General features: G+C 43.3%; 1 protein-coding gene across 1 annotated transcript; it reads left to right on the top strand.

Moving 5' to 3' along the window:
• The first annotated feature begins 16719 nt into the window (after positions 1-16719).
• On the top strand, positions 16720-22049 carry LOC101823949 (leukocyte immunoglobulin-like receptor subfamily B member 3). The gene is made up of 12 exons (XM_040733835.1): positions 16720-16750; positions 17117-17401; positions 17539-17844; positions 18150-18434; positions 18556-18861; positions 19087-19383; positions 19616-19918; positions 20218-20334; positions 21200-21316; positions 21607-21661; positions 21758-21826; positions 22022-22049. The coding sequence occupies exons 1-12, from the start codon at positions 16720-16722 to the stop codon at positions 22047-22049; spliced, it is 2199 nt and encodes a 732-aa protein (XP_040589769.1).
• The last annotated feature ends 553 nt before the right edge of the window (positions 22050-22602 follow it).

Below are 22602 nucleotides of genomic sequence, written 5' to 3'. Positions count from 1 at the left end.
TCAATAATATTCAGTATCTGAATTTAACCTCTTCAACAAGAGACCTTCAGGGAGAACTTTCAATGAGCTATCATTATTTCCAAGACAAAACTCAACAATGTTAAAGAGACCAGAGAGGCCAGCTGTGTTGGTTCATTTTGGTTATTAATTTTAATATTTCTGGAATAAAATAATTAGGAAGTATCAGAACACACAGTCAGGGATATTCTTGAACATGTTTTCTTAGATATTAATTTAGTTTACTTTATGTATATTGATGTTTTCACTGAATGCATGTCTGTGTACCACACTCATGCCTGGTGTCCATGGAGGACACAAATGGGTATCAGATCAAATGGAAGTGTTTGGGATCATTGTGAAACTTCATTTGCATGCTGAAAGCCTGAATCAGTTTCCTCTGGAGAGCAGCCAATGTTGATAACCATGCAGGTATCTTTCCAGTCCTTAATCAGGGTTTTGAACTATGAGACTAAACTGTAAACTTGGGTGGTAATTTCACATGGCAGCCAGATGAAAAGCAGGGTTAACTAATGGAAAGACAGAGATGGGGGTGAGAGTTGAGGAATTTCCTAGGATTCATCATCTGATTTGTAACAGGAAAATCCCCCCAAACCATCACTTTACCTTAGCTGGGCCCTGTGATACCCTACATGGAAATTCTGATAATCTGGTGTCAGAGAACTCTGGAGGCTCACATTTGTCTTTCTGTCTGTAAATTGATTTATGTTTTACATTTCAATCTCAGTTCCCCATTTCTCATCTACTTCCACACTCTCACATACCCTCCACCAACCAAGCTCCCTTCTGCTTCTCTGGAAGATTAAGGCCTCCTTTGGAAATCTTTAGTTTCTGGTCACCAGATCACTTGCTCCACAGATCCTTCAAAGAATTGTAAGCTAGTTGTCTCTCTCTTGGACTGACAGAGGGAAGAATATCACCCAGGAGGATGGGGGTCCTGTAAAGTCAGGTACCTGTAGAGAATGTAAGTGTTTAAAATGGCACAGAATGTCTGACATTTACATAGGTACTGAGATTACATTTGCTCATCTAAGACTTAGGAAAGTGCGTCTAGGTTCATCTGTCCCAGTATGGATGGTTTCTTTGTTCTTGTGCACTGAGTGTCTGATTTTATTGTAGATAGGGGACCTCAACATCTTCTGAGATCCTGATCATTTATGCTCACACCCTCCTACCATCCGTCCTACATTTTCCTTGATGGTGGTACCAGAGAAAGTAGTGTGTGAGGAGTGAAAACATTAGGAGAGAGGAAACAGATGTTCTGAGGAGAACCAGAAAGTTCTTTCCAGTCCTGGAACACAAGGGACATAATGAATGAGTAACTGTGATGCCTGCCTGAAAGCCTTCTATGAGCAAGACTCTTTATGGATCTTTGCATTTATCATCTGCCATTTTCATAATCATGCAACATAAATCCATCTACTCTCCTGACTGGCAAACCTGGGGGTTAAAGCCAGGGTATCTGACTTCTGGCCTTTCTCCTCACACCAGATCTGAATTCCATGAGCTCCAACGATGGGGCCTGAATGTAGTGCTAGGGTTCTCTCCCATACAATCACATATCATTATAGCAGAGGGGACAGGATAACTGCAGAACGTAGTTCTGGAAGTCCTATGTCATAGGTCTAAACTGAAAGGAATATAAAAATGTGAACCTGACTCCCCCCCATTATGTCTGGAGAAACTGAGTCTCAGAGAGAGGAGAGGCTTGTAATAAACAGGGCCTTAGTTGGAAATTCTGTTGATGTGAAGAGCTATCTTGACTGCAGAAACTCCTAGAAAGGAAGACATTTAATGGGGACTGGCTCACAGGTTCAGAGGTTTAGTCTGTTATCATCATGCTTGGGAGCATTGAGCTATGCAGGAAGGCATGGGACTGGAAAAGGAGGTGAGAATTATACATCAGATTGGCAGGCATCACGAAGACAGTGTGACAATTGAACCCTCAAAGCCCAATGCTAGTAACACATTTCCTCCAAGAAGACCACTCCTAATAATCCCACTCCCTATGTTATTATGTGAGCCATTTTCATTCAAACCACCACAGACAGCATCTACAGAAGAGGCTACATTAAGCCAATTATTTGCTCTGGTATCCTAGATCCTATCTCCCAACAGGGATCTCAGTATTCTTAGGACTCAGATTCACATGGGTGAAACCCAATATTACAGGGTCTGATTAGTGATAGGCAGATGGGGAGCTTGCTACTCTGCTCTACACCTTACCCATCTGCTCCTCCCCAGGCTGAGCACTAGCATCATTATCTACATATTCTCTTATGGGGCCCAGCCTCTAAAGCTCTGTGAAACTGCAGACATTGCTGAGATCCCAGCTTGAACTCTAGCTTATCGAACACAAATTGAGTTGACAGAAAAGCCTACATAGATGTACAGAAGAAAGGCTGTCTGTACTATGCCTTATGTACTTGCTCCCATGGAACCACTCATGGGGCTCAGGGCAAAAGTCAACCAGAATGACCATTGACAAACCAGAGGACTGTGAGCCAGGAGAGATCAGTACTATCTTCCCTTTACTGGACAGAGAAAATCCATTGAATCCTACTAAGAAGAAAGCAGCATGTTACATGGTATAACAGTCCAATTTGACCCTAGTTGTTGTGCTATAGGAAGGAAACATCCTTGAGAACAGACCCCTTTCCTGAATTTAGCAACTTGAGCTGAGAACCTTGAGTGTCCCCTTGCCTGTCTCCACCAACTCCAGAGTATCACTGTTCTCTGCCCAACTAGGAGACTTCTGATAGTAGCAGATATTCCCTGACATGGTGCCAATTAATAAACAGGATGAGGAACTCAGCCTTAATCCAGGCAACATTTGGGTCACTCTTTGCCAGGAATGAAGACTTTTATTTTATGAGGTTTAATCCCAGGGGCCCGAGGTTTCCTCACTTGAGGTGATCACCTGTCTTCCTTTTAAAACCACAGATCCTGACTCAGCCCTGAGGTCAGGCATTGTAAGGATCCCCCACAAGAACACAAACTACTCTATCATCAGACATTAGATTTGATATTGCAAACTTTGCACTAGGATCCATTGCAGTTTCAATGCTTCAGTTGTACCTGCCATTCCCCATTCCTAGTGTCAAGAAATGTTCCTTTGTTCCCAGTAGTAGGAGGGGCTGACACCTTAGGACACACTAACATGCAAGCACTAGGTTCCTGAGTCCCAGATTCAGCTCTAGAAGACAGTTCCTGGTATGAGATTTGTCCCTAAGGACTATGTAGCCATCATTTCCAAAAATGTCTTCAGAGCTCCTGAGGTATCCTGATGGAACAATGCCTGGACTGTGGAAAGTAAATCCCCCAATCCCACTGACTGTGTCTGTACACAATCTTCACGTTTCACCAAGGTAGAGGAAAGCTGTGAGTATTGTAGTCATGTCATCTTCTCCTGTGGCTACAACCTTGCAAGTGATTGAAGACAGAGCTTTGCCAATCTTATATGCATCACCTTTAGACCATCATAGGTCCTAGTAGTTCAAGAAGCAAGGGCCAGCCATTCCTTGCCTGCAGAAAAGCATTCCACAGGAGGAAAGATGCACATTGATGCTGAAGGGAAGATGCAAAGCAGAGAGACACTGAGCACATGACTTTGTAGCTCACATGTAGCTTTTATCTTGACATGTACCTCAGAAGGATGTACAGGTAGACAGCAAGGGAAACAGGGCTGTTCCCATGGCTCACTGGGTTTACGTTCCATTTGCTGAATGGTACCCTGTGGGTCCCTCCTTCACTTCTTAACTTCTTATTAACACAAACCACCCCCATAGCTCAAGGAGCAATTGTCTTACCTATTTTTCACTACTTAGTGCCCCATATTTCCCCATGAGGTTGAATATCTTTGATTGTCTTTTTGCCAATTGTTCTCATCTTCTTCTATTTCTGTGTTTGTATCTGCTGTGCTGTACCAAAATGCTGCTTCAAATACAGCTCAGTTGATTATGTTTGCACCCATGAACACCTTGTTATGATCTAGTACTACATACCCACTGTAGCTATTTGTGCCTATAATCTTGGTGTTCAGAGACAGGACAATCATTCATGCCATACAGTGAGTTTAATATCAGCCTTAGATACATCAGCCTCTGTCTAAAACCAAATGAGTGAACAATCAAACACCTATATTTCACCGTAAATCCCCAACTTCTCCTTCTACTCACTTCAAAGGAGAGATTCTCGTGCTCTTTCAGACACAACAGCACTCAGTCTCTTGCATTTTGTTTATCCTTATGTCCTGTCATGCACAGCATAACATACAGTTTTTCTTTCCTATTAATTCATGGATACTTATTTGCTCTGTCCTTAGAGGATGTGATGGGCTCACACTGTGAACCAGTAGATATGCACTCAGTGCCTTGAGCTCAGTAACACTATCCTCTCCAGAGAAATCATTTTCTTCCCCTTGCTGGTAGAATGAGATCCATGTGAATAACGTCTCTCAAATGAATTGTGTACTCAACAGACGGCATCCCATCTTCCTTCTCACATGACATGCATTGGATATTCAACCACATTCAACCACAGCAATAACAGCATGTCCTTAAGTGTTGGGGGAAGTCCTGTGAATTTGTCAATAAAGACTGTCTGGCCAATAGGAATCTAGATAGGTGGGGCTAGGAGTCCAGGAGGATTCTGGGAAGGAGAAACACAAGAGAGTCGACATGTAACGCCATGGGGTAGGAACCTGGAACTATTCTCCGGTAAGAGACATACTTAGATTAACGATTATGGGGTAATTACTTAAAGAAGAGCTACCCAGTAAGAGACAAGCAAGGCCAACAGCTTCATAATGAATATAGCCTCCTGTGTGTTTATTTGGGAACTACAATGTGGCAGAGCCCAGGCGGCTGGCGGGGGATAAACCAAAGCAGCTAGCAAGAAAAAGCTTCCCTTTACACTTAAGTGAGAAAGCAATTCTTCAGCAACTTATTTCCATGTTTATTCCACAATCATGCCTATGGAATATCTCTTTCATGGTTCATTCTTCATGCAGTATCATCACATGAGGCATTGCTAGATGAACCTTACTTGCTTAATTCTCCAACCATATTTATGCACAAGTGTCCAGCCATCTGAGGACAGCTTTTGCTGATTATGATAAGAAGAAACAATCTCTTTATTGAATCAGCCTCAGTCTTGGGCAGGTTCTGAGTATCTAGGCATTGAAGGTGGGGCTTTTACAAGGGTTATGTGACTCCTCCCTTGGCAGTAATTACAGAGGACTTTGTATACACAGAGTGTTGGAACAGTTATAACTGTCCATTTCCCCATAGGTACAGATTACAGATCATTTTGGGTGTTAAATCATGTGAAGTCTCTGAGGTGGTAGGACTTGTGTGGTATCTGTGTTGTCTTGTTAGCCTAGAACTGCTTCCTGGATTGTCAGTCACTTTAAAAGTCTACCTTCTTACAGCCAAGGTGGACATCGCCTGGAAATAAAGTGGAGAGGCTCATGACCCTTCTCTAGTATATTAATGCTTTTCCATTTTCATGATACATTTCTGACATTCACAAATACTCAGATGACAATTTTTTGCACAGTTTCTCTATTGCCTTTTGGGGTTCATGTGTGTCTTCATTCCCTCATGTAATGAGATACTGAGATTCTGGTTGAAACAAAGAGCAAGCCTGTGATAGTTTGACTTACCACTTTTGTGAATGGGTGTGTTTTTCTTGATAAGCATTACAATTACATAAAATCTATTACTAGAGTTATCAAGGCCTCTTTGTTGTCCAAGAGAATGGGAAACATGGTAAGAATTACATGGGCTCACGTAGAGTGTATTGACCATGTCCATACATGAATTTCTTATACTGTCTCCCAACCTGTTTAAGTTTTTATTTGGAACCAGTTCTCATTAGACCCCTAAGATGATCTGAATTCTCTCTTCAACACAGACTGGCCTGAAGCTGAATAATGTATCACAAGTGAACCACAAACTCATGATCCCCTTGCTTCATTAGCTTAGTGCTAGGATCACAGATCTGCACACAACACTCATATTCAAGCTTTGCCTTTTATTAAAGTTTCAAGTGAAAATTTTATAGATAAATAATGTTTCATTTTCTGTAAATTATTATTCTTGCTAGCATTATTGTTAACCTATGTGCTACTCTCTCAAAAGACATTTTCTCTTTTGAGTGATGCAGGCTTGAATTACTAATTATTCACTCATATTTCTTTGCAAAACTAGTATTTTAGTCTTATTTACCCATTATTTCTGTTTTGTGTGCAATTAAAAGTTACATAGTTATACAACATTATGTGTATATATGCGTCTAGGTGAAATGTAAGAGTACCATGAGCATACACTGTTGTGCACTTTTAATCCTAGAATACACTTTGTCGATGTGTGATTTATTCCTCTAACTAATTGATTATTAGGAGATGGATCTTGTATGCAAATAACATCTGTTCTCTGGTTACTGTGTGATGGTAGTTTCCTAATATAGGTACTATATTTGTTACAGACTCTGAGGCCATGGAGGGTCTACTGATGTCTCTTGTGTTCACATAAGGGCTCCACATAAAGTTCTTTGCAGTCTTTGACAAGCCTCAAAAAGCATAATTCCTAGGACCATGAGAACAAGGACAGTTATACATAAGTTGATAAGATTCCTCACTGTGTGATCCTGGGGCTATGAGGTTGGGGTTGTGAATAAAGAGGCAGAGATTGGAGAAGGACAAAGAGGGAAAGCAAGAGAAGAGATATCTTGATTGAGGGTGTCATTATGCTGCTAGAGAAACCTGAAATTAAGAAAATGCCCAGGAATTCACAAGGATGACCCCAGCTAAGACACTAAGCATTAGTGGAGAGGCTACCTGAACTGACTTTTCCCTGTAATCAGATTGATGACTACCTGAATTATCATAATAGAACCTTTATACAGCAACTGATGGAAGCGGATGCAGAGATCCACATCTAAGCACTGGGTCAAGCTCCCAGAAGAAGACAATGAAGAGTGATAACATGAGCAAAGGGTCAAGACAATTTTGGGGATGCCCCAAGAAACAGGTGAATTGAACTAGTGGGAGCTCATTGACACTGGACTGACAGCAGGGTAACCCGCATAGACTCAAACTAGGCACTCTGAACATGGGTGACAGTTGTGTTACTTTGGGAGGGTTGTGGGGCCAGTGGCAGCGGGACCACCAAGATTTACCCTTAGTGTTTCTGCTGGCTCTTAGGATCACACTCTTTTTGGAGGAATACCTTGCTCAACCTACATATGGCAGGGCGTGGTCATACCTTAAAGTGATGTACCACACTTCGTTGACAACCCATGGGAAGCGTTATCCTCTCATGAGTGGGTGGTGTGTGTGATGGGAGAACATGGGGAGAGCAGGAGGAGGGGAGGGAGTGGGAACTGGCATTGGTATGTAAAATGAAAAATGCTTGTTTTTAAATGAAAAATACTAAGGAAGAAGTCAGAATAGATTAAAGTCATACCCAAGATACTGGACTTCAGCCAGGGGGAATTGAATGTCAAGTGTCAAGGTCAACCACTGATATTATCCTTACTCTCCTCGTGGTTTCTGAGATGCTGAAGTTCTCTGATCCTCAAGAGATACAAAAGTGACATGGGGTATGCAAATTCACTAAGAGGAATTAGTATTTCTCCTAGGCTTTTCATTTACAGTCTCTTCATTTATTCTACCTTGTGAATGTATGTTGTTATCATCATATAATCTCACAAACATCCAGCATATCTGCCTTTCCCTGCTGCAACACAGCTGCTGCCGGTATTCTTGATGTATTTTTCATCTCCATGCTGTCATAGAAGTTTAGAATTTGTGTCTTTATTGCTTTGGGACATAGCTATAATTGTCCTGAGAGCTCAGGGTGAAAAAATGTTCTCTGAGCTCATAAATGATAGAGCCTCTTATTCTCTCTGCTCAACCTGGGATATGAGATAAAGGGGATTGGCTCACCTGGACATGGTTTTCCCTGAGTCAGCAGCTGAGGACCCAGAACACAGTGGTGAAGGCTCCTTCCAGGACCTTCTAAATGTCAAAAGCACCAAGAAATGACATTCTGGGACTTTCTTGCTTGCATCCACCACAACCAGGTTCCACAATGCTTCATCATCCATTCAGCATCTCCTTAATTAAAACACCCATAGTACAACTCACAAAGACATGGAAATACACTTAGAGCAACACACACACACACACAATGTCTATTTGTTCAAATGCATGAGTGTGTATCCCTATGATGATTAGTAAATAATAAAAATGTATAAAATATTATAAATAGACACAAATAATGTGGGTAAGGTTTTGTGGTCCTAAGTACATGCCAATATGTAATATGTAGAATTTAAGATGCATTTCTATGTGGTTATGTAATTAAGTATACATATGTATATACATATATATTTAAAAATATTGATGGTAGAAAATTTTGTAGTGAAATGTATGGAATCTAAAGACAATTGTGTGTCTTTCTTTACCTGTGAGTCCTAGATTTTTATATATTAATAAATAATACATATTGCCTATATTATCCATATATGAATTGAAATGAATACTAGAAGCGGGCAGGGAGAGGTTGTATGAATGTGATAAAAACTACATGAGATACCCGCATAAAACATGTTTCTCAGTTTCACTGCTATCTACAATGAGTGTATGTTGCAGCCTTTTATTCAAAAATAAACAAAGTTTCCATCTTATAACAATGAGTATATTTATTATCAGCAAATAAAAAGGCATTTACTTGATTGTAATTCTTGTGGATTTCACATCACGAATCCTGATCCCACACATTTTCCCCATCCGTTTGTCTCTGTCCTCTGTCCATTGCAACTTACGCCCCCCCCAAATAAAATAAAAAACTAAAGAGCAACAAAATGTTGTCATGTAGGCTGCAGTGGGATGCAATGAGCCACACAGTGTGCCCTCAGTCTATACATCTTTACTTGCAGGTGCTCATTACAATGAGCCATTAGTCTGGTTCAAGGCTCTGATTTCTGCTACACCATCAATACCAGGACCTCCTGTCATTGCCCTGTGGCATGGAGATCCAGCATCTTTGGATCTGCAAGACCATCCACTTTGCATGCTCTAGCAGTCCCTAGATGGGTTGGATGTTGGTGTCTGTCAACTCAGCACTGGTTCTGGGCCTAGGTGGTAGCTGGGCTGGTCAGTCCACCAGAAAGGAGTACATTTTATGCATATGAAATAACCTATTATACACAAAGAAAATCATTGTTTCAGATACTCATGTAGAAAATAAAGCAGACTCAAAAATAATGAAAAACAAATTATTAAAATATTGACTATTTCATACATGTTTGCTTATATGTGGATAGTAATTGTGAAACATTCAAACTACTTTTGGACATTAGTAATCATTATTGGAAATATCTCACATATGGGTTGGAGCTCAGAAGTTAAGATAAATGGTTTTCTTGCAGAGGAACAGGGTTGGTTCCAGGCACCCACATTATGGTTCACTTACATGTTGCACACATATCCATGCAGATAAAATACTCATAAAATGAATAATTCTTTAAGGATTAAAAATAAAATTTGTAGGATAAAATGAGTTACTATTAAGACAAAACTATTCTTTGAAAGTGTTATGCAAATGTGATCAATTCTTCTGAAGATGGTATGTCCTGACCAGCAGGGCACAATGGGCTCAAGCCCATGGGAACCTGGAATGAATAAGACAAGAGACAAGAAGGAGATGGACAGCAAGACAAACCTTCCGATCAAGCTGTGTTTAATGAAAGTTCTGTACAGGCTTATATAGGGGAATGTGGCATCGGCCATGGGGCAGAGGTTGTTAGACTGGAGATGCTGGGAAGTGAGGCAGGGGGCTGTTAGGAGCATGGAGTATTTGATATGCGAGAGAGCAGGAGATCTCACCAGGGAGTGTAGGTGTTAGTGAGACTTTGTTAAGCAATAAGTTATCTCTATGGCACCAGGCCATCTGTGGGAAGGCACCTGAGTTTTGGGATGTGCCCTCAGGTAAGAAGTAGAGCCAGTAACCTGGTCCCCAACAATGGTAATAGATTTATATTCTCTTAGGTTAAAATAATCCATGTGAATTAAACTAAAGTTCCAGAAAAAAATGTGTAGGAGGAAGCCTGTATTCCGCCATTAACCATGTGACTTACTAGAGGCACATACAGATGAGGTAATAAAAGAGCGGTTTACCACACCGCTAACCACACCCACTTTAGGCATGACTAAAGACATATACGGGCAGACTTAAAGACGTATACGTATGCAGGCGGTGAACTGCGTCACTAGCCAGGCCCACTTTTACGGGGGAAGGCATAAAAGACTGCACAAAGGAAGTCCTGGTCTCTTTTCCCGGAGTTCGGCTTCCAGTTCGGCAGCGGAAAACTACTTGGCTCATCTGGGTTACTTGTTTGGTATCTTGTGAGTAATTTCTACAATAAATACTTAGTTTTATTTTCAGTAAGTGTGCCATTTATTGTTACAGCATCAAAAATGTTTGAACATTTTTCCAAAAAGAGCTACAATAAATAGCATCCCCAGAAAATGCAGAGAGGCAGCAGACTGATTTGCTCATGAGACTTTCCAACTAGTTATGCACATGGTTACTTCAGTGAGTATGGACACCCTCTCAATATGCACTGAGTATGGACACCCATAGTTGAGTTTATTAGGTCCATGTGGATGGCAACACATAGTCTGGGGTACTTCTTTCTGAAGGATTGTGACTGCTCGGACACCAGTGTTCTAAAACATGAGACTCCCCATTGGGGAGAATTTAATAACCACCGAGTAATAGATATGGAAATTCATCCCCAGAGTCTCCCCAAAAAGAGAAATACTTGCTGCTCTGGGGCAGTCTCCGTTTCTTGTCTCTAATGGACAAAAGTTCATCTCTTCACCATCAGACCAAGAATCTTCTCAGGTTCACACTAGGGTAAGGAACTGCACTAAGTTGACAAAGCTTGTTCTCCAATCACTTCTCACCCAGAACCTTGCAAAGGGTAGGTAAAGCAGCAGGTGGTATCCCTCAGAGTTTGACGCACCAGTAGCTCCCAGGAAATGATCCAAAATGTTTGTTGGGTTTTTCTGGGGGGAGAGTGTATGATTGAGTGAATTCTGAACTGCTGGGATTTCATATATTTGTTTTTTCAACAACATGCTTTCCGCATAATTATCTCAGACCTTACAGTCAATAGGTAAATCGGTTGTTTTTTTTCTTCTTATCACATTTTTAATTGGCATAAATCACAGCTATGAGATATATGGGACAGGACCTAGAAGGCTAGGGACTATCTTGGTCTAGGAACTGACCCATCAAGAATTTCCAAATGTTAACAATGTATGATGCCTTAGAGAAAACACCCATATAGGTTTCCTTGTTCAGATGGGTTTTTTATTTTAATTTTAATTTTAAATAGATTGTTTTACATGTCAATCCCAGTTCCCTCTCCCTCACCTCCTCCCGCACCCCCCACTAGCCCCCCATCCTCCCACCCTATTGCCAAATCCTTCCACATAGGGGATATCTAGAGTCTATCATTTCACTCAGGGTAGGGGCCAGGTACTTCCCTAAGAGTCCAGGCAGAGAGAGCAACCCTCTTTGTGTTATGGACACACGATTTCTGTTAGTATTTGAGGAATAAACACTGATCCACTGCTCAGGACCCCATAGGTAGCCCAGGCCTCCTCATTGACTCTCACATTCAGGGGGTCTGGATCAGTCCCATGCTGGCCTCCCAGCTGTCAGTCTGGGGTCCAAGAGCTCTCCCCTGTTCGTATCAACTGTCTCTGCTGGTTTTGCCAGCCCATTCTTTGCCAATTTGCTCATCGCTCCTCTCTCTCTGTCGTTGGGTTCCGTGGGTTCTGTTCAGTATTTAACTGTGGGTGTTTGCCTCTGCTTCCATCAGTCACTGGATGAAAGCTCCAAGCTGGTTATAGACATCAAGTTCACTATCAGGAATAGGCATTCGAGGTGGTCTCTACACTATTGCTGAGCTTGCCAATTAGTGTCATCTGTTTAGATCACTAGAGGTCACAATGATGCCTGATCTGTCTTCTAACCTATGATTCCCTCTTCCCCCTGTCCTACCCTCCCAGTCAACCTTCCTGTTCCTCCATGTCCTACTCTCTCTTCCACTTCTCCCCCCCTCTAATTCCCAGGTCGCCCTCCCCTCCACCCTTTGCCGTGTTCCCCATCTGTTCAGAGGATCTTGCCTCATTTCTCTTCTCTTGGGTACCATGCATATATTTAGGTTCTTTCCTGTTTCCCAGACTCTCTGTCAGTGGAAGTGCAGACTGGCATTCTCGTGATCCGTGTCTAAAATCCATATATGAGTGAGTACATACCATATGTGTCTTTTTGTGACTGGGTTACCTCGCTCAGGATGGTTTCTTCCAGTGCTATCCATTTGCCTTCGAATTTCAAGATTCCATTGTTTCTTTCTGCTGAGTAATACTCCATTGTGTAAATGTACCACATTTTCTCTATCCACTGTTCAGTTGAGGAACATCTAGGTTGCTTCCAGGTTCTGGCTATTACAAATAATGCTGCTATGAACATAGTGGATCAGATGCCCTTGTTGTATTAATTTGCCTCCTTTGAATATAAGCCTAAGAGTGGAATTGCTAGGTCTTGTGGTAGATTGATTCCCATTTTCCTGAGGAATCTCCATGCTGCTTTCCAAAATGGCTGTATGAGTTGTCACTCCCACTAGCAGTGGAGAAATGTTCCCCTCTCTCCACATCCTCTCCAGCATAAATTTTCTTCGGTATTTTGGATTTTAGCCATTCTGACAGGAGTAACATGGTATCTCAAAGTTGTTTTGATTTGCATTTCCCTGATGGCTAAGGATGTTGAGCATTTTCTTAAGTGTCTCTTGGCCATTTTAGCCTCCTCTATTGAGAATTCTCTGTTTAGTTCTGTACCCCACCTTTTGATTGGATCCTTTGGTGTTTTGGAGACTTTCTTCTTGAGTTCTTTGTAAATTTTGGAGATTAGCCCTCTGTCAGATGTGGGGTCAGTGAATATCTTTTCCCATTCTGTGGACTGCCTTTCTGTCTTGTTGACTGTGTCCTTTACCTTACAGAAGCTTTTTAGTTTCAGGAGGTCCCATTTGTTAATTGTCGATCTCAGTGCCTGTGCCACTGGTGTTATGTTTAGGAATTGGTCTCCTGTACCAACTCGTTGAAGAGTATCTCCCACTTTCTCTTCCAAAAGTTTCAGTGTGGCTGGATTTATGTTGAGATCTTTGATCCATTTGGACTTAAGTTTTGCACAAGGCCATAAACATGGATCTATCTGCAGTCTTCTGCATACCAGTACCCAGTTATGCCAGCACAATTTGTTGAAGATGCTTTCTTTTTTACATTGTATAGTTTTAGCTTCGTTGTCAAAAATCAAATGTTCATAGGTGTGTGGGTTAAAATCAGGGTTTTCAATTCGGTTCCATTGGTCTACCTGCCTATTTTTGTGCTAATACCGCACTGTTTTCAGGACTATAGCTCTATAATAGAGCTTGAAGTCAGGTATGGTGATGCCTCCTGAAGTTCATACTCTGGTTTCTCTTCAGATGGGTTTTATGTCTGGAGCAGGTTTTATGTCGGCTCTCATCTTGCACAAGGCAGGCATAGCTACACGAACTTGGCCATTGCGTGCTACTCTGAAGACTAAATTCATAGAAATCTCCATGATTTCTATGATATTGCTGATCTATAATTCTGCATCATACACATTGTGGGAGTGCTAAACTACTTTACTATTCTCTGTAAGGACACTGTCTGCAAGGCTCTGTTTAATGTATTGGGGGCACTTGCTCTCCTGGGGATAATGTGGCTTGTGATTTCTCTGAGAGTGAATTCTATTAAGAATCTTGGGAATAAGGACAATAGAGGACTATGACCACTGGCTTGTATTCAGTCTTCTTCATTTGTCCTACAATTTACTCAAAACATGGTGATTCTCTCTGTGGGTCTCTGCAAATGCTGCGACTAGAAGTGGAACTATTTCTATGAGAAGAAAGAAATCCAGTTCAGCACAGCTTAACTCCCAATGTTGGTTTAAACTACTAGCATGATGATGACCATTTTACTGTAAACATAAACATGGTATAATTTGGAGAAAATTACTGGTGTAATGCCATCCTCTCTGCACAAGGAGGCATCATTATATCAAACCTCCACTCAAAATGCAAGTCACTTCTTTCAAGAAGGTAGGTTCTACAGATAGGTTCCATGTACTGTCTTCAGGCCAAGGAAAGTCTTGGTATGGTCTAAGACATTCAGACAGCCCAGAGGTCATTTGAGCTGTTAATTACCACAGGTCTTATTTGTGGTTGCTTGGGGGTAGTTCCTGCCTACACAGATAACGCCAGTTAGTCACCTAATTTCCTGCTTGTGGGAGCTTGATATAGCCTGAAACTGAGGTTGTAAGGCAAAGAACATAGTCAACAAGACAAAAAAGGCAGCCCACAGAATGGGAAAATGTATTCACCAACCCCACTTCTGACAGAGGGCTGATATCCAAAATTTACAAAGGACTCAAGAAGCAAGTCTCCAAAACACTAAGGGATCCAATTAAAAAGTGGGCTATAGAACTAAATAGAGAATTCTCAATAGAGGAGTCTAAAATGGCTGAGAGACACTTGAGATAATGCTCAACATCCTTAGCCATCAGGGAAATGCAAATCAAAACAACTCTGAGATACCATCTTACTCCTGTCAGATTGACTTAAATCAAACAGAAATGACAGTTTACACTGGAGAGGATCTAGAGAAAGGGGAATATTCCTCCACTGTTGGTGGGAGTGCCAACCTATACAGACACTTTGAAAATCAGCATGGAGATTCCTCATGAAAATGGGAATCAGTCTACCACAATACCCAGTAATTCCACTCTCTGGCATATATACAAAAGATGCCCATTCATACAACAAGGACATCTACTCCACTATGTTCATAGCGGCATTATTTATAATATCCTGAACCTGCAAGCAACCTAGATGCCCCTCAACTGAAGAGTGGATAGAGAAAATGTGGTACATTTACACAATGGAGTACTACTCAGAGGAGAAAAGCAATGGAATCTTGAAATTCGCAGGCAAATGGATGGCACTACAAGAAACCATCCTAAGAGAGGTAACCCAGTCACAAAAAGACAAACATGTTATGTACTCACTCATATATGGATTTTAGACATGGATCAGGGGAGTGCTAGCCTACAATACAACTGCCAGAGAGTCTGGGATACAGAATGGGCCCTAAGAGACATATGTATGGTACCCCAGAGAAGGGGAATGAGCAGATTGGGAGCATGGGGGGAGGGAGAGGGAGCCAGGGAAAGACAGGGGGAAAAGAGTAGAGGAGGACATGGGGAAGGAGGGAGGTTGAGTTGGGGGAAGAATAGAGGAGAACAGGATGAGAGATACCATAATAGAGGGAGTCATTATAGGCTTGAGTAAAGATCTGGCACTAGTGAGATTTCCAGAGATCTACAAGGATTATACTAACTGGAAAACTAAGCAATAGTGGAGAGACTACCTTCAATGACCCTACCCGATATTGAGTTTGAGGACTGCCTTATGTGCCATCCTAGAACCTTCATCCAGTGACTGATGGAAGCAGAGGCAGACACCCACTGCTAAACACTGAGCTGAACTCCTGGTACCCAGTGACAGAGAGTGAGGAGTGATGAGCAAAGTGGTCAAGACTGGGATGGTGAAACCTACATAAACAACTGAACAAGGGGGATATCCTAGACCCCAGACAGATGTCTAAGAGGCCAGAATGGGACTGATCCAGACCCACTGAAGGTGAGTGTCTACAAGCAGGCCTAGGCAATCTATGGGGCTTTGTGTAGTAGATCAGTGTTTATCCATGGTATACAAATGGAATTTAGGTGCCCATCCCACAATGAGGGATGCTTGCTCAGCCTGGACTCTTGAAGAAGGACCTAGGCCCTGCCCTGAATGAAATGACAGACTCTGGAGTTACCCCATGGAGGGAGGGCCTCGGCCTCCCTGGGGAATGGATGGGGGATTGGACTGGGGTTTGGGGACTGGTGGGGGACAGAGTAGGAGGGGAGGAAGAGGGACGTGGGATTGACATGTGAAGCAAGCTTGTATCTAATTTAAATAAAAAAGTTTCAAAGAACTAAAGATTGCAATGGTATGTACGATTATCAAAAAATAGCCAACAACCAGAAATAGAGGCACACGTTTGCAACCCTACACTGGTGACTATGATGAGATGTGCTATAAATTTCATTCTACGCATGTGTAGAAATTAATACCCTTCTGAAACATAGTAAATTTTGAAAAGGAGGAAGTATTGCAAATGAAAATGTGAAAAAGCAATGAAGAAAAACCGCATTTCAATTTGTAATTGTTATTTGAAATATTCATATATACCTGATACTATGTGGACTTGAGTATGCTGCGAACAGATGAGGCTGGCATTTTGAGGTTTGTGGAAATATTATCTATGTAAGAATTGATTGCTGAGTTATAGTTCCTCGCTTAGACACAGGACTGGCCATGTCAAAGCCAGGCGACACACATACCCCTTATTGCGGGACTGTAAGTACAACCATGCCTTGAGGAACATGAGGAAGTCCTGCCTCCAGAGGCCACACCCTAGTTTCCTATCCCTCCAGGCAGTAACTGTAGCTCTACCTTTAAGAACATTTGCAGCCTCCAGGAGGAGATACAACGATGTTCACCTTCATAGCGCTACTCGTCCTGGGTGAGATGGGGCGATGTGGAGGGGATACTGTAGGCTAGGTACCCTGTTCTATAGCCCAGCAGTGACCCATCAGGAAATCCCAGGGTCTCAGGAGGTTCTGCTAAAGGGAGAATATGAGGCTTCAGGGAAAACCATCTCACAGGTAACTCTCTTCCAGGGCTGACTCCTGTCCATGAGACATCATTGCTGGCAGGTGAGTGGTTGCCACTGTCCTGTCCTGTTGTACCTATAGTACCCAGAAGCCAGGCCAGGACAATGAGGATGGGAAACAAGGCCTGTGTGCTGGTCCTTGGTTTGTATATAAGGTCATGTGGTTGACACCTTCAATCTGAGAATGTTTAATCCTAGATGTCATTTTCCTTGCAGGGACACTCCCGAAGCCTATCCTCAGAGTACAGCCAGACTCTGTGGTTGCCAGGCAGACTAATGTGACCTTCATGTGTGAGGGGATCACAGGAACGAAAGAGTATAATATCTCCAAAGATGATGGTAACTACACACAGTTCATACAGTTTCTACAAAAGTCTCAAAATACGGCTGAATTCTCCATCTCAAAAATTGAGGAGCATCACGCAGGGCAATATCATTGTTGCTATAAGACCCATGATGGAAAATCAGAGTGCAGTGACTCCATGGAGCTGGTGGTGACAGGTGAGAGGACAAAGCCCTTCCTACCCTCAGGCTTCACTGTCAAAAGTGAGCCTGTTCTTAGGAGGGGAGGGAACACTTCACAGCCCTGGAGGAAAATGAGACCTGACAGATTTAACTGAATCCTGTTTCTCTTCCAGGAGCCTACAATAAACCCAGTCTGTCAGTCCAGCCCAGCCCGATAATCACTGAAGGAGGGAATGCCACTTTACTGTGTGACTCAGGGCAGAAATGTCACAGACTCATTCTGACTATGGAAGGACCACAGAAGCGATCCTGGATGCTGGACCCACAGTATAACAACTCTATTAAGCATTTCCAGGCCCTGTTCTCTGTGGGTCCTATAACCTCCCGCCAAAGGTGGACATTCAGATGCCACAGCTTTCACAGAAATAGAACACAGGTGTGGTCAGAACCTAGTGACATCCTGGAGCTCGTGGTCTCAGGTGAGGAAGCAAAAACTTTCCACAGAATGATGTTGACGTGATACAGGTCCTGAGGGTGGGCCTGGTAGGTGATGTGTGTGAGGAGGCAGGGCCCTTCAGTCTTGACACAGATCATTGGAGACTGAGGGATCCAAGATACAAAATCCAAGAGAGAAAGTAGCAGAAAAACCCAGGATGTCCAGGACAGATTTAAATCTTCATGGGACTTTATGCTACTCAGCACCAGCTGAAGTGCCATCTATACGCGTGACATCAACTGTGCTACTATCAAGCAAAACCATGTCCTTCTCTCCTACTTTTTGCAGGGACCCTCCCCAAGCCCATCATCAAAGCTGAGCCAGGCACTGTGATTGCCTACAAAAGCTCTGTGACCATCTGGTGTCAGGGGAGACTGGACGCACAACTGTATGTTCTGCATAAGCAGGGAAGCCCAAAACTCTGGGGCACAGAGTCCACAGAGGAGTTTGGGGAAAAGGCCAAATTCTTCATCCCTTCTGTGACAAAGGAACATGTAGGACAATATCAGTGTTACTGTTATACCTCAGCTGGCTGGTCAGAGCACAGTGACACCCTGGAGATTGTGGTTACAGGTAAGGGAACAGTCAGATTCTCAGAGCTAGGCTCTGCCCTCAGCATTCCCTCCTCACAGTCTAGCCCTGCGTAACATTTTGGATGTGAACCCATGTGAAAGGCTTTGTTCTTTTCATATAGGATTCCTCCCCAGTAAACCAAGACTATCAGCACTGTCAGGGCCTGTGGCAACCTCAGGAGGAAGCATGACTCTCCAGTGTGTCTCCGAGCATAGATATGATACGTTCATTGTCACCAAAGAACATGAGAAGTTCTCCAGTTCCCTGGACTCACAGTATATACACACTAATGGTCACTTCCAAGCCACATTCTCTATGAGTCCTGTTACACCAGCCTACAGAGCGAAATTCAGATGTAATGGTTACTACAAGCATATCCCAAAGCTGTGGTCAGTATCCAGTGATCCATTGGAAATACAAATCTCAGGTGAGATATCCCCATCATTGGCCAATCTTGATGAGGTACTAATCTCTTCCAGGTATTGAAACCAGGTGAGGTTGTTACGAGAGAGTGACTAAAGAAAGAATCTACTGTCTAAGCCAGATCCCCACAGCCAGAAAGAAACAGTGACACATGCAGGGTGGGAGGGGAGCTGATATGTGTTTTGTTAAAAGCTGCTCCTTAGACAATAGCCTGTCACCTTTCTTATAGGGCTGTCAAAGAAGCCGTCTTTGCTAACTCATCATGGTAGTATCTTGGATCCTGGGAAGTATCTCACTCTGCAGTGTTGCTCTGACATGGACTATAGCAGATTTTTTCTGCACAAGTTGGGGGAAGCTCACTTCATCCAGAAGAATGGCCAGAGGACCCGGGCTGGCCTCTCCTTGGCCAACTTCACACTGGGCTCTAGGAACAGCTCTACTGGAGGCCAATACAGATGCTATGGTGCACACAACCTCTCCTCTGAGTGGTCAGCCTCCAGTGACCCCCTAGACATCAGGGTCACAGGTGAGGAAACACTTAGATTTCAGCAGATCACAGCCCCTGCATAGCCTTTCATGGGGAGCCTGAGAGGTGATGGCTAGGACAAGGGATGGAGAAGTCATGTAGAGATGGGAAAGGAGAAGGGGAATTCAGTCAGAGAAGACAGACAGAGTCCAAGGTGCTCAGGAAAGATCCAGGTGAAACCTTGGTGAGGGCAATAAAGGTGGCCTCTCATCATCCTCCCTCTTCTCTTTAGGACAGCTTCCGTTCACTCCTGTCCTCTCAGTGAAGCCTAAGTCAACAGTGCATCCAGGACAAAATGTGACCTTTCTATGTTGGTCAACATACCCAACTGACACTTTCATTCTGCACAAGGAGGGAAAAAACCATCTACTCAAACAACTAAAATCAAAGTTTCAAGATCGTCGTTTCCAGGCAGAATTGTCCATTATTGGTGTGACCTCTGCCCTCTCAGGAAAGTACAGGTGCTACAGTTCTCTTGAGTCATCTCCCTACCTGCTGTCACATGGCAGTGCCCCTGTGGAGATCACTGTCTCAGGTGAGGTGATCCTGACTTCTCAGAGTGACTTAAAATACAAACCCTAGAAGAGCTCTTGACTGGAGTGAGATTATGGGGACAACAGGAAGGGTTACTCAGAAGGCACTTTCCCTGGCAGAGAAGTGGATGGCAACAGGGTCCTTTGAACATTGTCCACTTCGTGTTTTGCTGTTCCCTGGGATTCTGGTAGACAGCATGAGGATCCTGGGGATGTTACAGTGCAGATATAGGACAGTGATTAGAGTTGGGATCCCTGGGTTATCATCAAACCCTCATCCTCTCCTTGTTCTGTTTCCTAGAACAAACGAAAGCCTCCAGCCTTCCACCCTTCAAGCCCATGGGAGCCTCCAGCCTTCCACCATTAAAGCCCATGGAAGCCTCCAGCCTTCCACCCTTCAAGCCCGGGCAAACAGCTGGTAAGTATCAGGCACCCCTGTGGAGGAAGTTTGCTTCATTACCAGTCTGCTTCACAGCTCTTATCTTACTGGAGTCCTCGTTTATTGAATATTTCCGCTTTTGAGTGCAAATTACAATTCCCATCACAGACGTGAGAAGCCCAGGGATTAGTTTAGTCTACAGAAGAGGACATCCAGAGAATGATGTTGAGGCTCAAACTTGAAAATGAGGGAGGAGGGTTAGGTGGAGAACAGGGCACCCAGACACTCACCTCCACATCCTGCCAAGATGACTCTGAAAATAAACTTCTCACCTGTATGGAATTCAACTCCAGAGGGTTAGTAATGATTGTGTTAAATGGTGGTGGTCAAATGGGCAATAGACAGTTATGGACTTGATACATCTGATTCTGGAGATGGTGGCAGGGACAATCCCTTCACCTTCTGAGCTGGTTGTTGTTTCTCTGAGCGTAAGAGGAAAAGCCATGCCTACATCATTAATTTTTTTTATGTTCTGGCTTTGGTTATGCCCCATCCAGACAGAGAAGGACTCTTAAGGACCCGATTCTCCAGTGTCCCACAGTGGTGGTGGCATGTGCAAGGGTTGGGAACAGTACCATGGTAGTAGTCTCCTTTCATTCATCTCATGTGGCACAGCTTTAGTGGGGAGAACATTGCTGTGAGCCTGAATCCCTTGGTTCAAATCCAAGCTCTGTCACTTCCAAGTAGGGTCAAATGAACTGACTTGATAGAGAAACAGACAATTCCATGTCACATCACTGTGGGGAGGGGAGACGATGAGTTAAAAGATCCAACATGGTCCTGGTACAAGTAGTTGCTCAGGTAAGTATCAACTGTCCCACTCATGATGTCACTTTTGCTTCAGGACTTGAAAGTTATCTGAAAGTTCTGGTTGGCGTGTCTGCGGCCTTCCCCCTGTTCCTATTCATCCTCATTTTCCTCCTTCTCAGACGAAGGCAACAGGGCAAAGTCAGGAAGCAAGGTGAGTGGCCTGGGACTCAGACAGTTGTTCATTCCCCTGTGGAATATAATTCTATATTCAAGCATGGGATCAGGACATTAAGACAAGTGTAGAAACTCTTGCAAATCTTAGATCAGAAAGCACATGATATCTGATACCGTGAGATTTTAGTTGTTCTGTGGGATTGACCATATCCTGGGACATTTGCCAACTCATCCATGTGCTATAAAGACCTCTTCCTTCCTTGCCTAAGACTGCCTGGGTGAAGAGCTCTCTATGCTCCTACAACAGACACTGTTTTTCTTTTTCAGCTCAGAAAGAGACAGAACTGCAACTTCCTGCAGGAGCTGCAGAACCAGTAGCCAGGTCAGAGACTCCCAGAAGAGGTAACCCATTGTCAGAGACATACCCCCACCTACCTGGCACAATTTGTTGCCAATTGACATCTTCTTTTCTCTCCAGATCAAACCTAGATGCCACCACCCAGGAAGAAATCATTTGTGAGAAAAAGAGGGTCCCGGGGATGGAGAGGTTTGAGGACTCAGTGTTACAGGGGTGGTGGAGGGGCTCTGGGGTCTTTGCTGTTTGGTCTTCACCTCACACTATAAACTCAAAGACATCAAAACATGCCCTGTTCTCCATTCCCACTTGGGACACTGCAGGAAACTAGGGATCTGGGTTTTCCCTAGATCTTACCCCCAAACAATGTTTGTTCTTCTATGACAGATGTTTTGATGGAGAACACAAAGCCTGAGCTTGGCGTGGAAATGAACAATTCGGTGAGGTCCCTGTCCCTATCTACAGTACTAAGAACTTAGGGCCCAAGTGGTCCAGGAGTTATTATTTACATCCACAGCTGCCAACTCCCTTCTGTGAGCACCATCTGCTTCCTATGTGCTTTGGCTTCTGGCTCTCCTGGGAGCAGGTGTTTCCTCCCTCATGACCCCTGTCTGGCCCCTCAGCATCTGTCTGGTTGTACATATGCACCCAGGAACCCAGAGATCACAGGAATAAATAAATATTGATTCACCCATACCCTCTACTCACACAAATGTAACAAGAATCTTCTTCCTTACCAGGCTTCCTGAATGGATTACAGTTAGAGCCAAGAGCACACTTCCTAACCAGCATTAGGCAACTTGGCAATAAATGCAGACAAACAAAGCATATCACAGGGTGAAGTGTTTGGGAAAAGAAAGGGTCAGTGCGAATTACAAGGGAGTGCCCGGAAAGGTGTCTTCTGAAGATGAAACCCACATGGAAAAGTCCAAGTTACATCTGAATTAAGATCAACTGTGGACAGGGGA

This window comes from Mesocricetus auratus, unplaced genomic scaffold, assembly GCF_017639785.1.
Source record: "Mesocricetus auratus isolate SY011 unplaced genomic scaffold, BCM_Maur_2.0 Super-Scaffold_100037, whole genome shotgun sequence".
NCBI lineage: Eukaryota > Metazoa > Chordata > Mammalia > Rodentia > Cricetidae > Mesocricetus > Mesocricetus auratus.
This window is presented reverse-complemented; position numbering and strand designations above follow the sequence as displayed.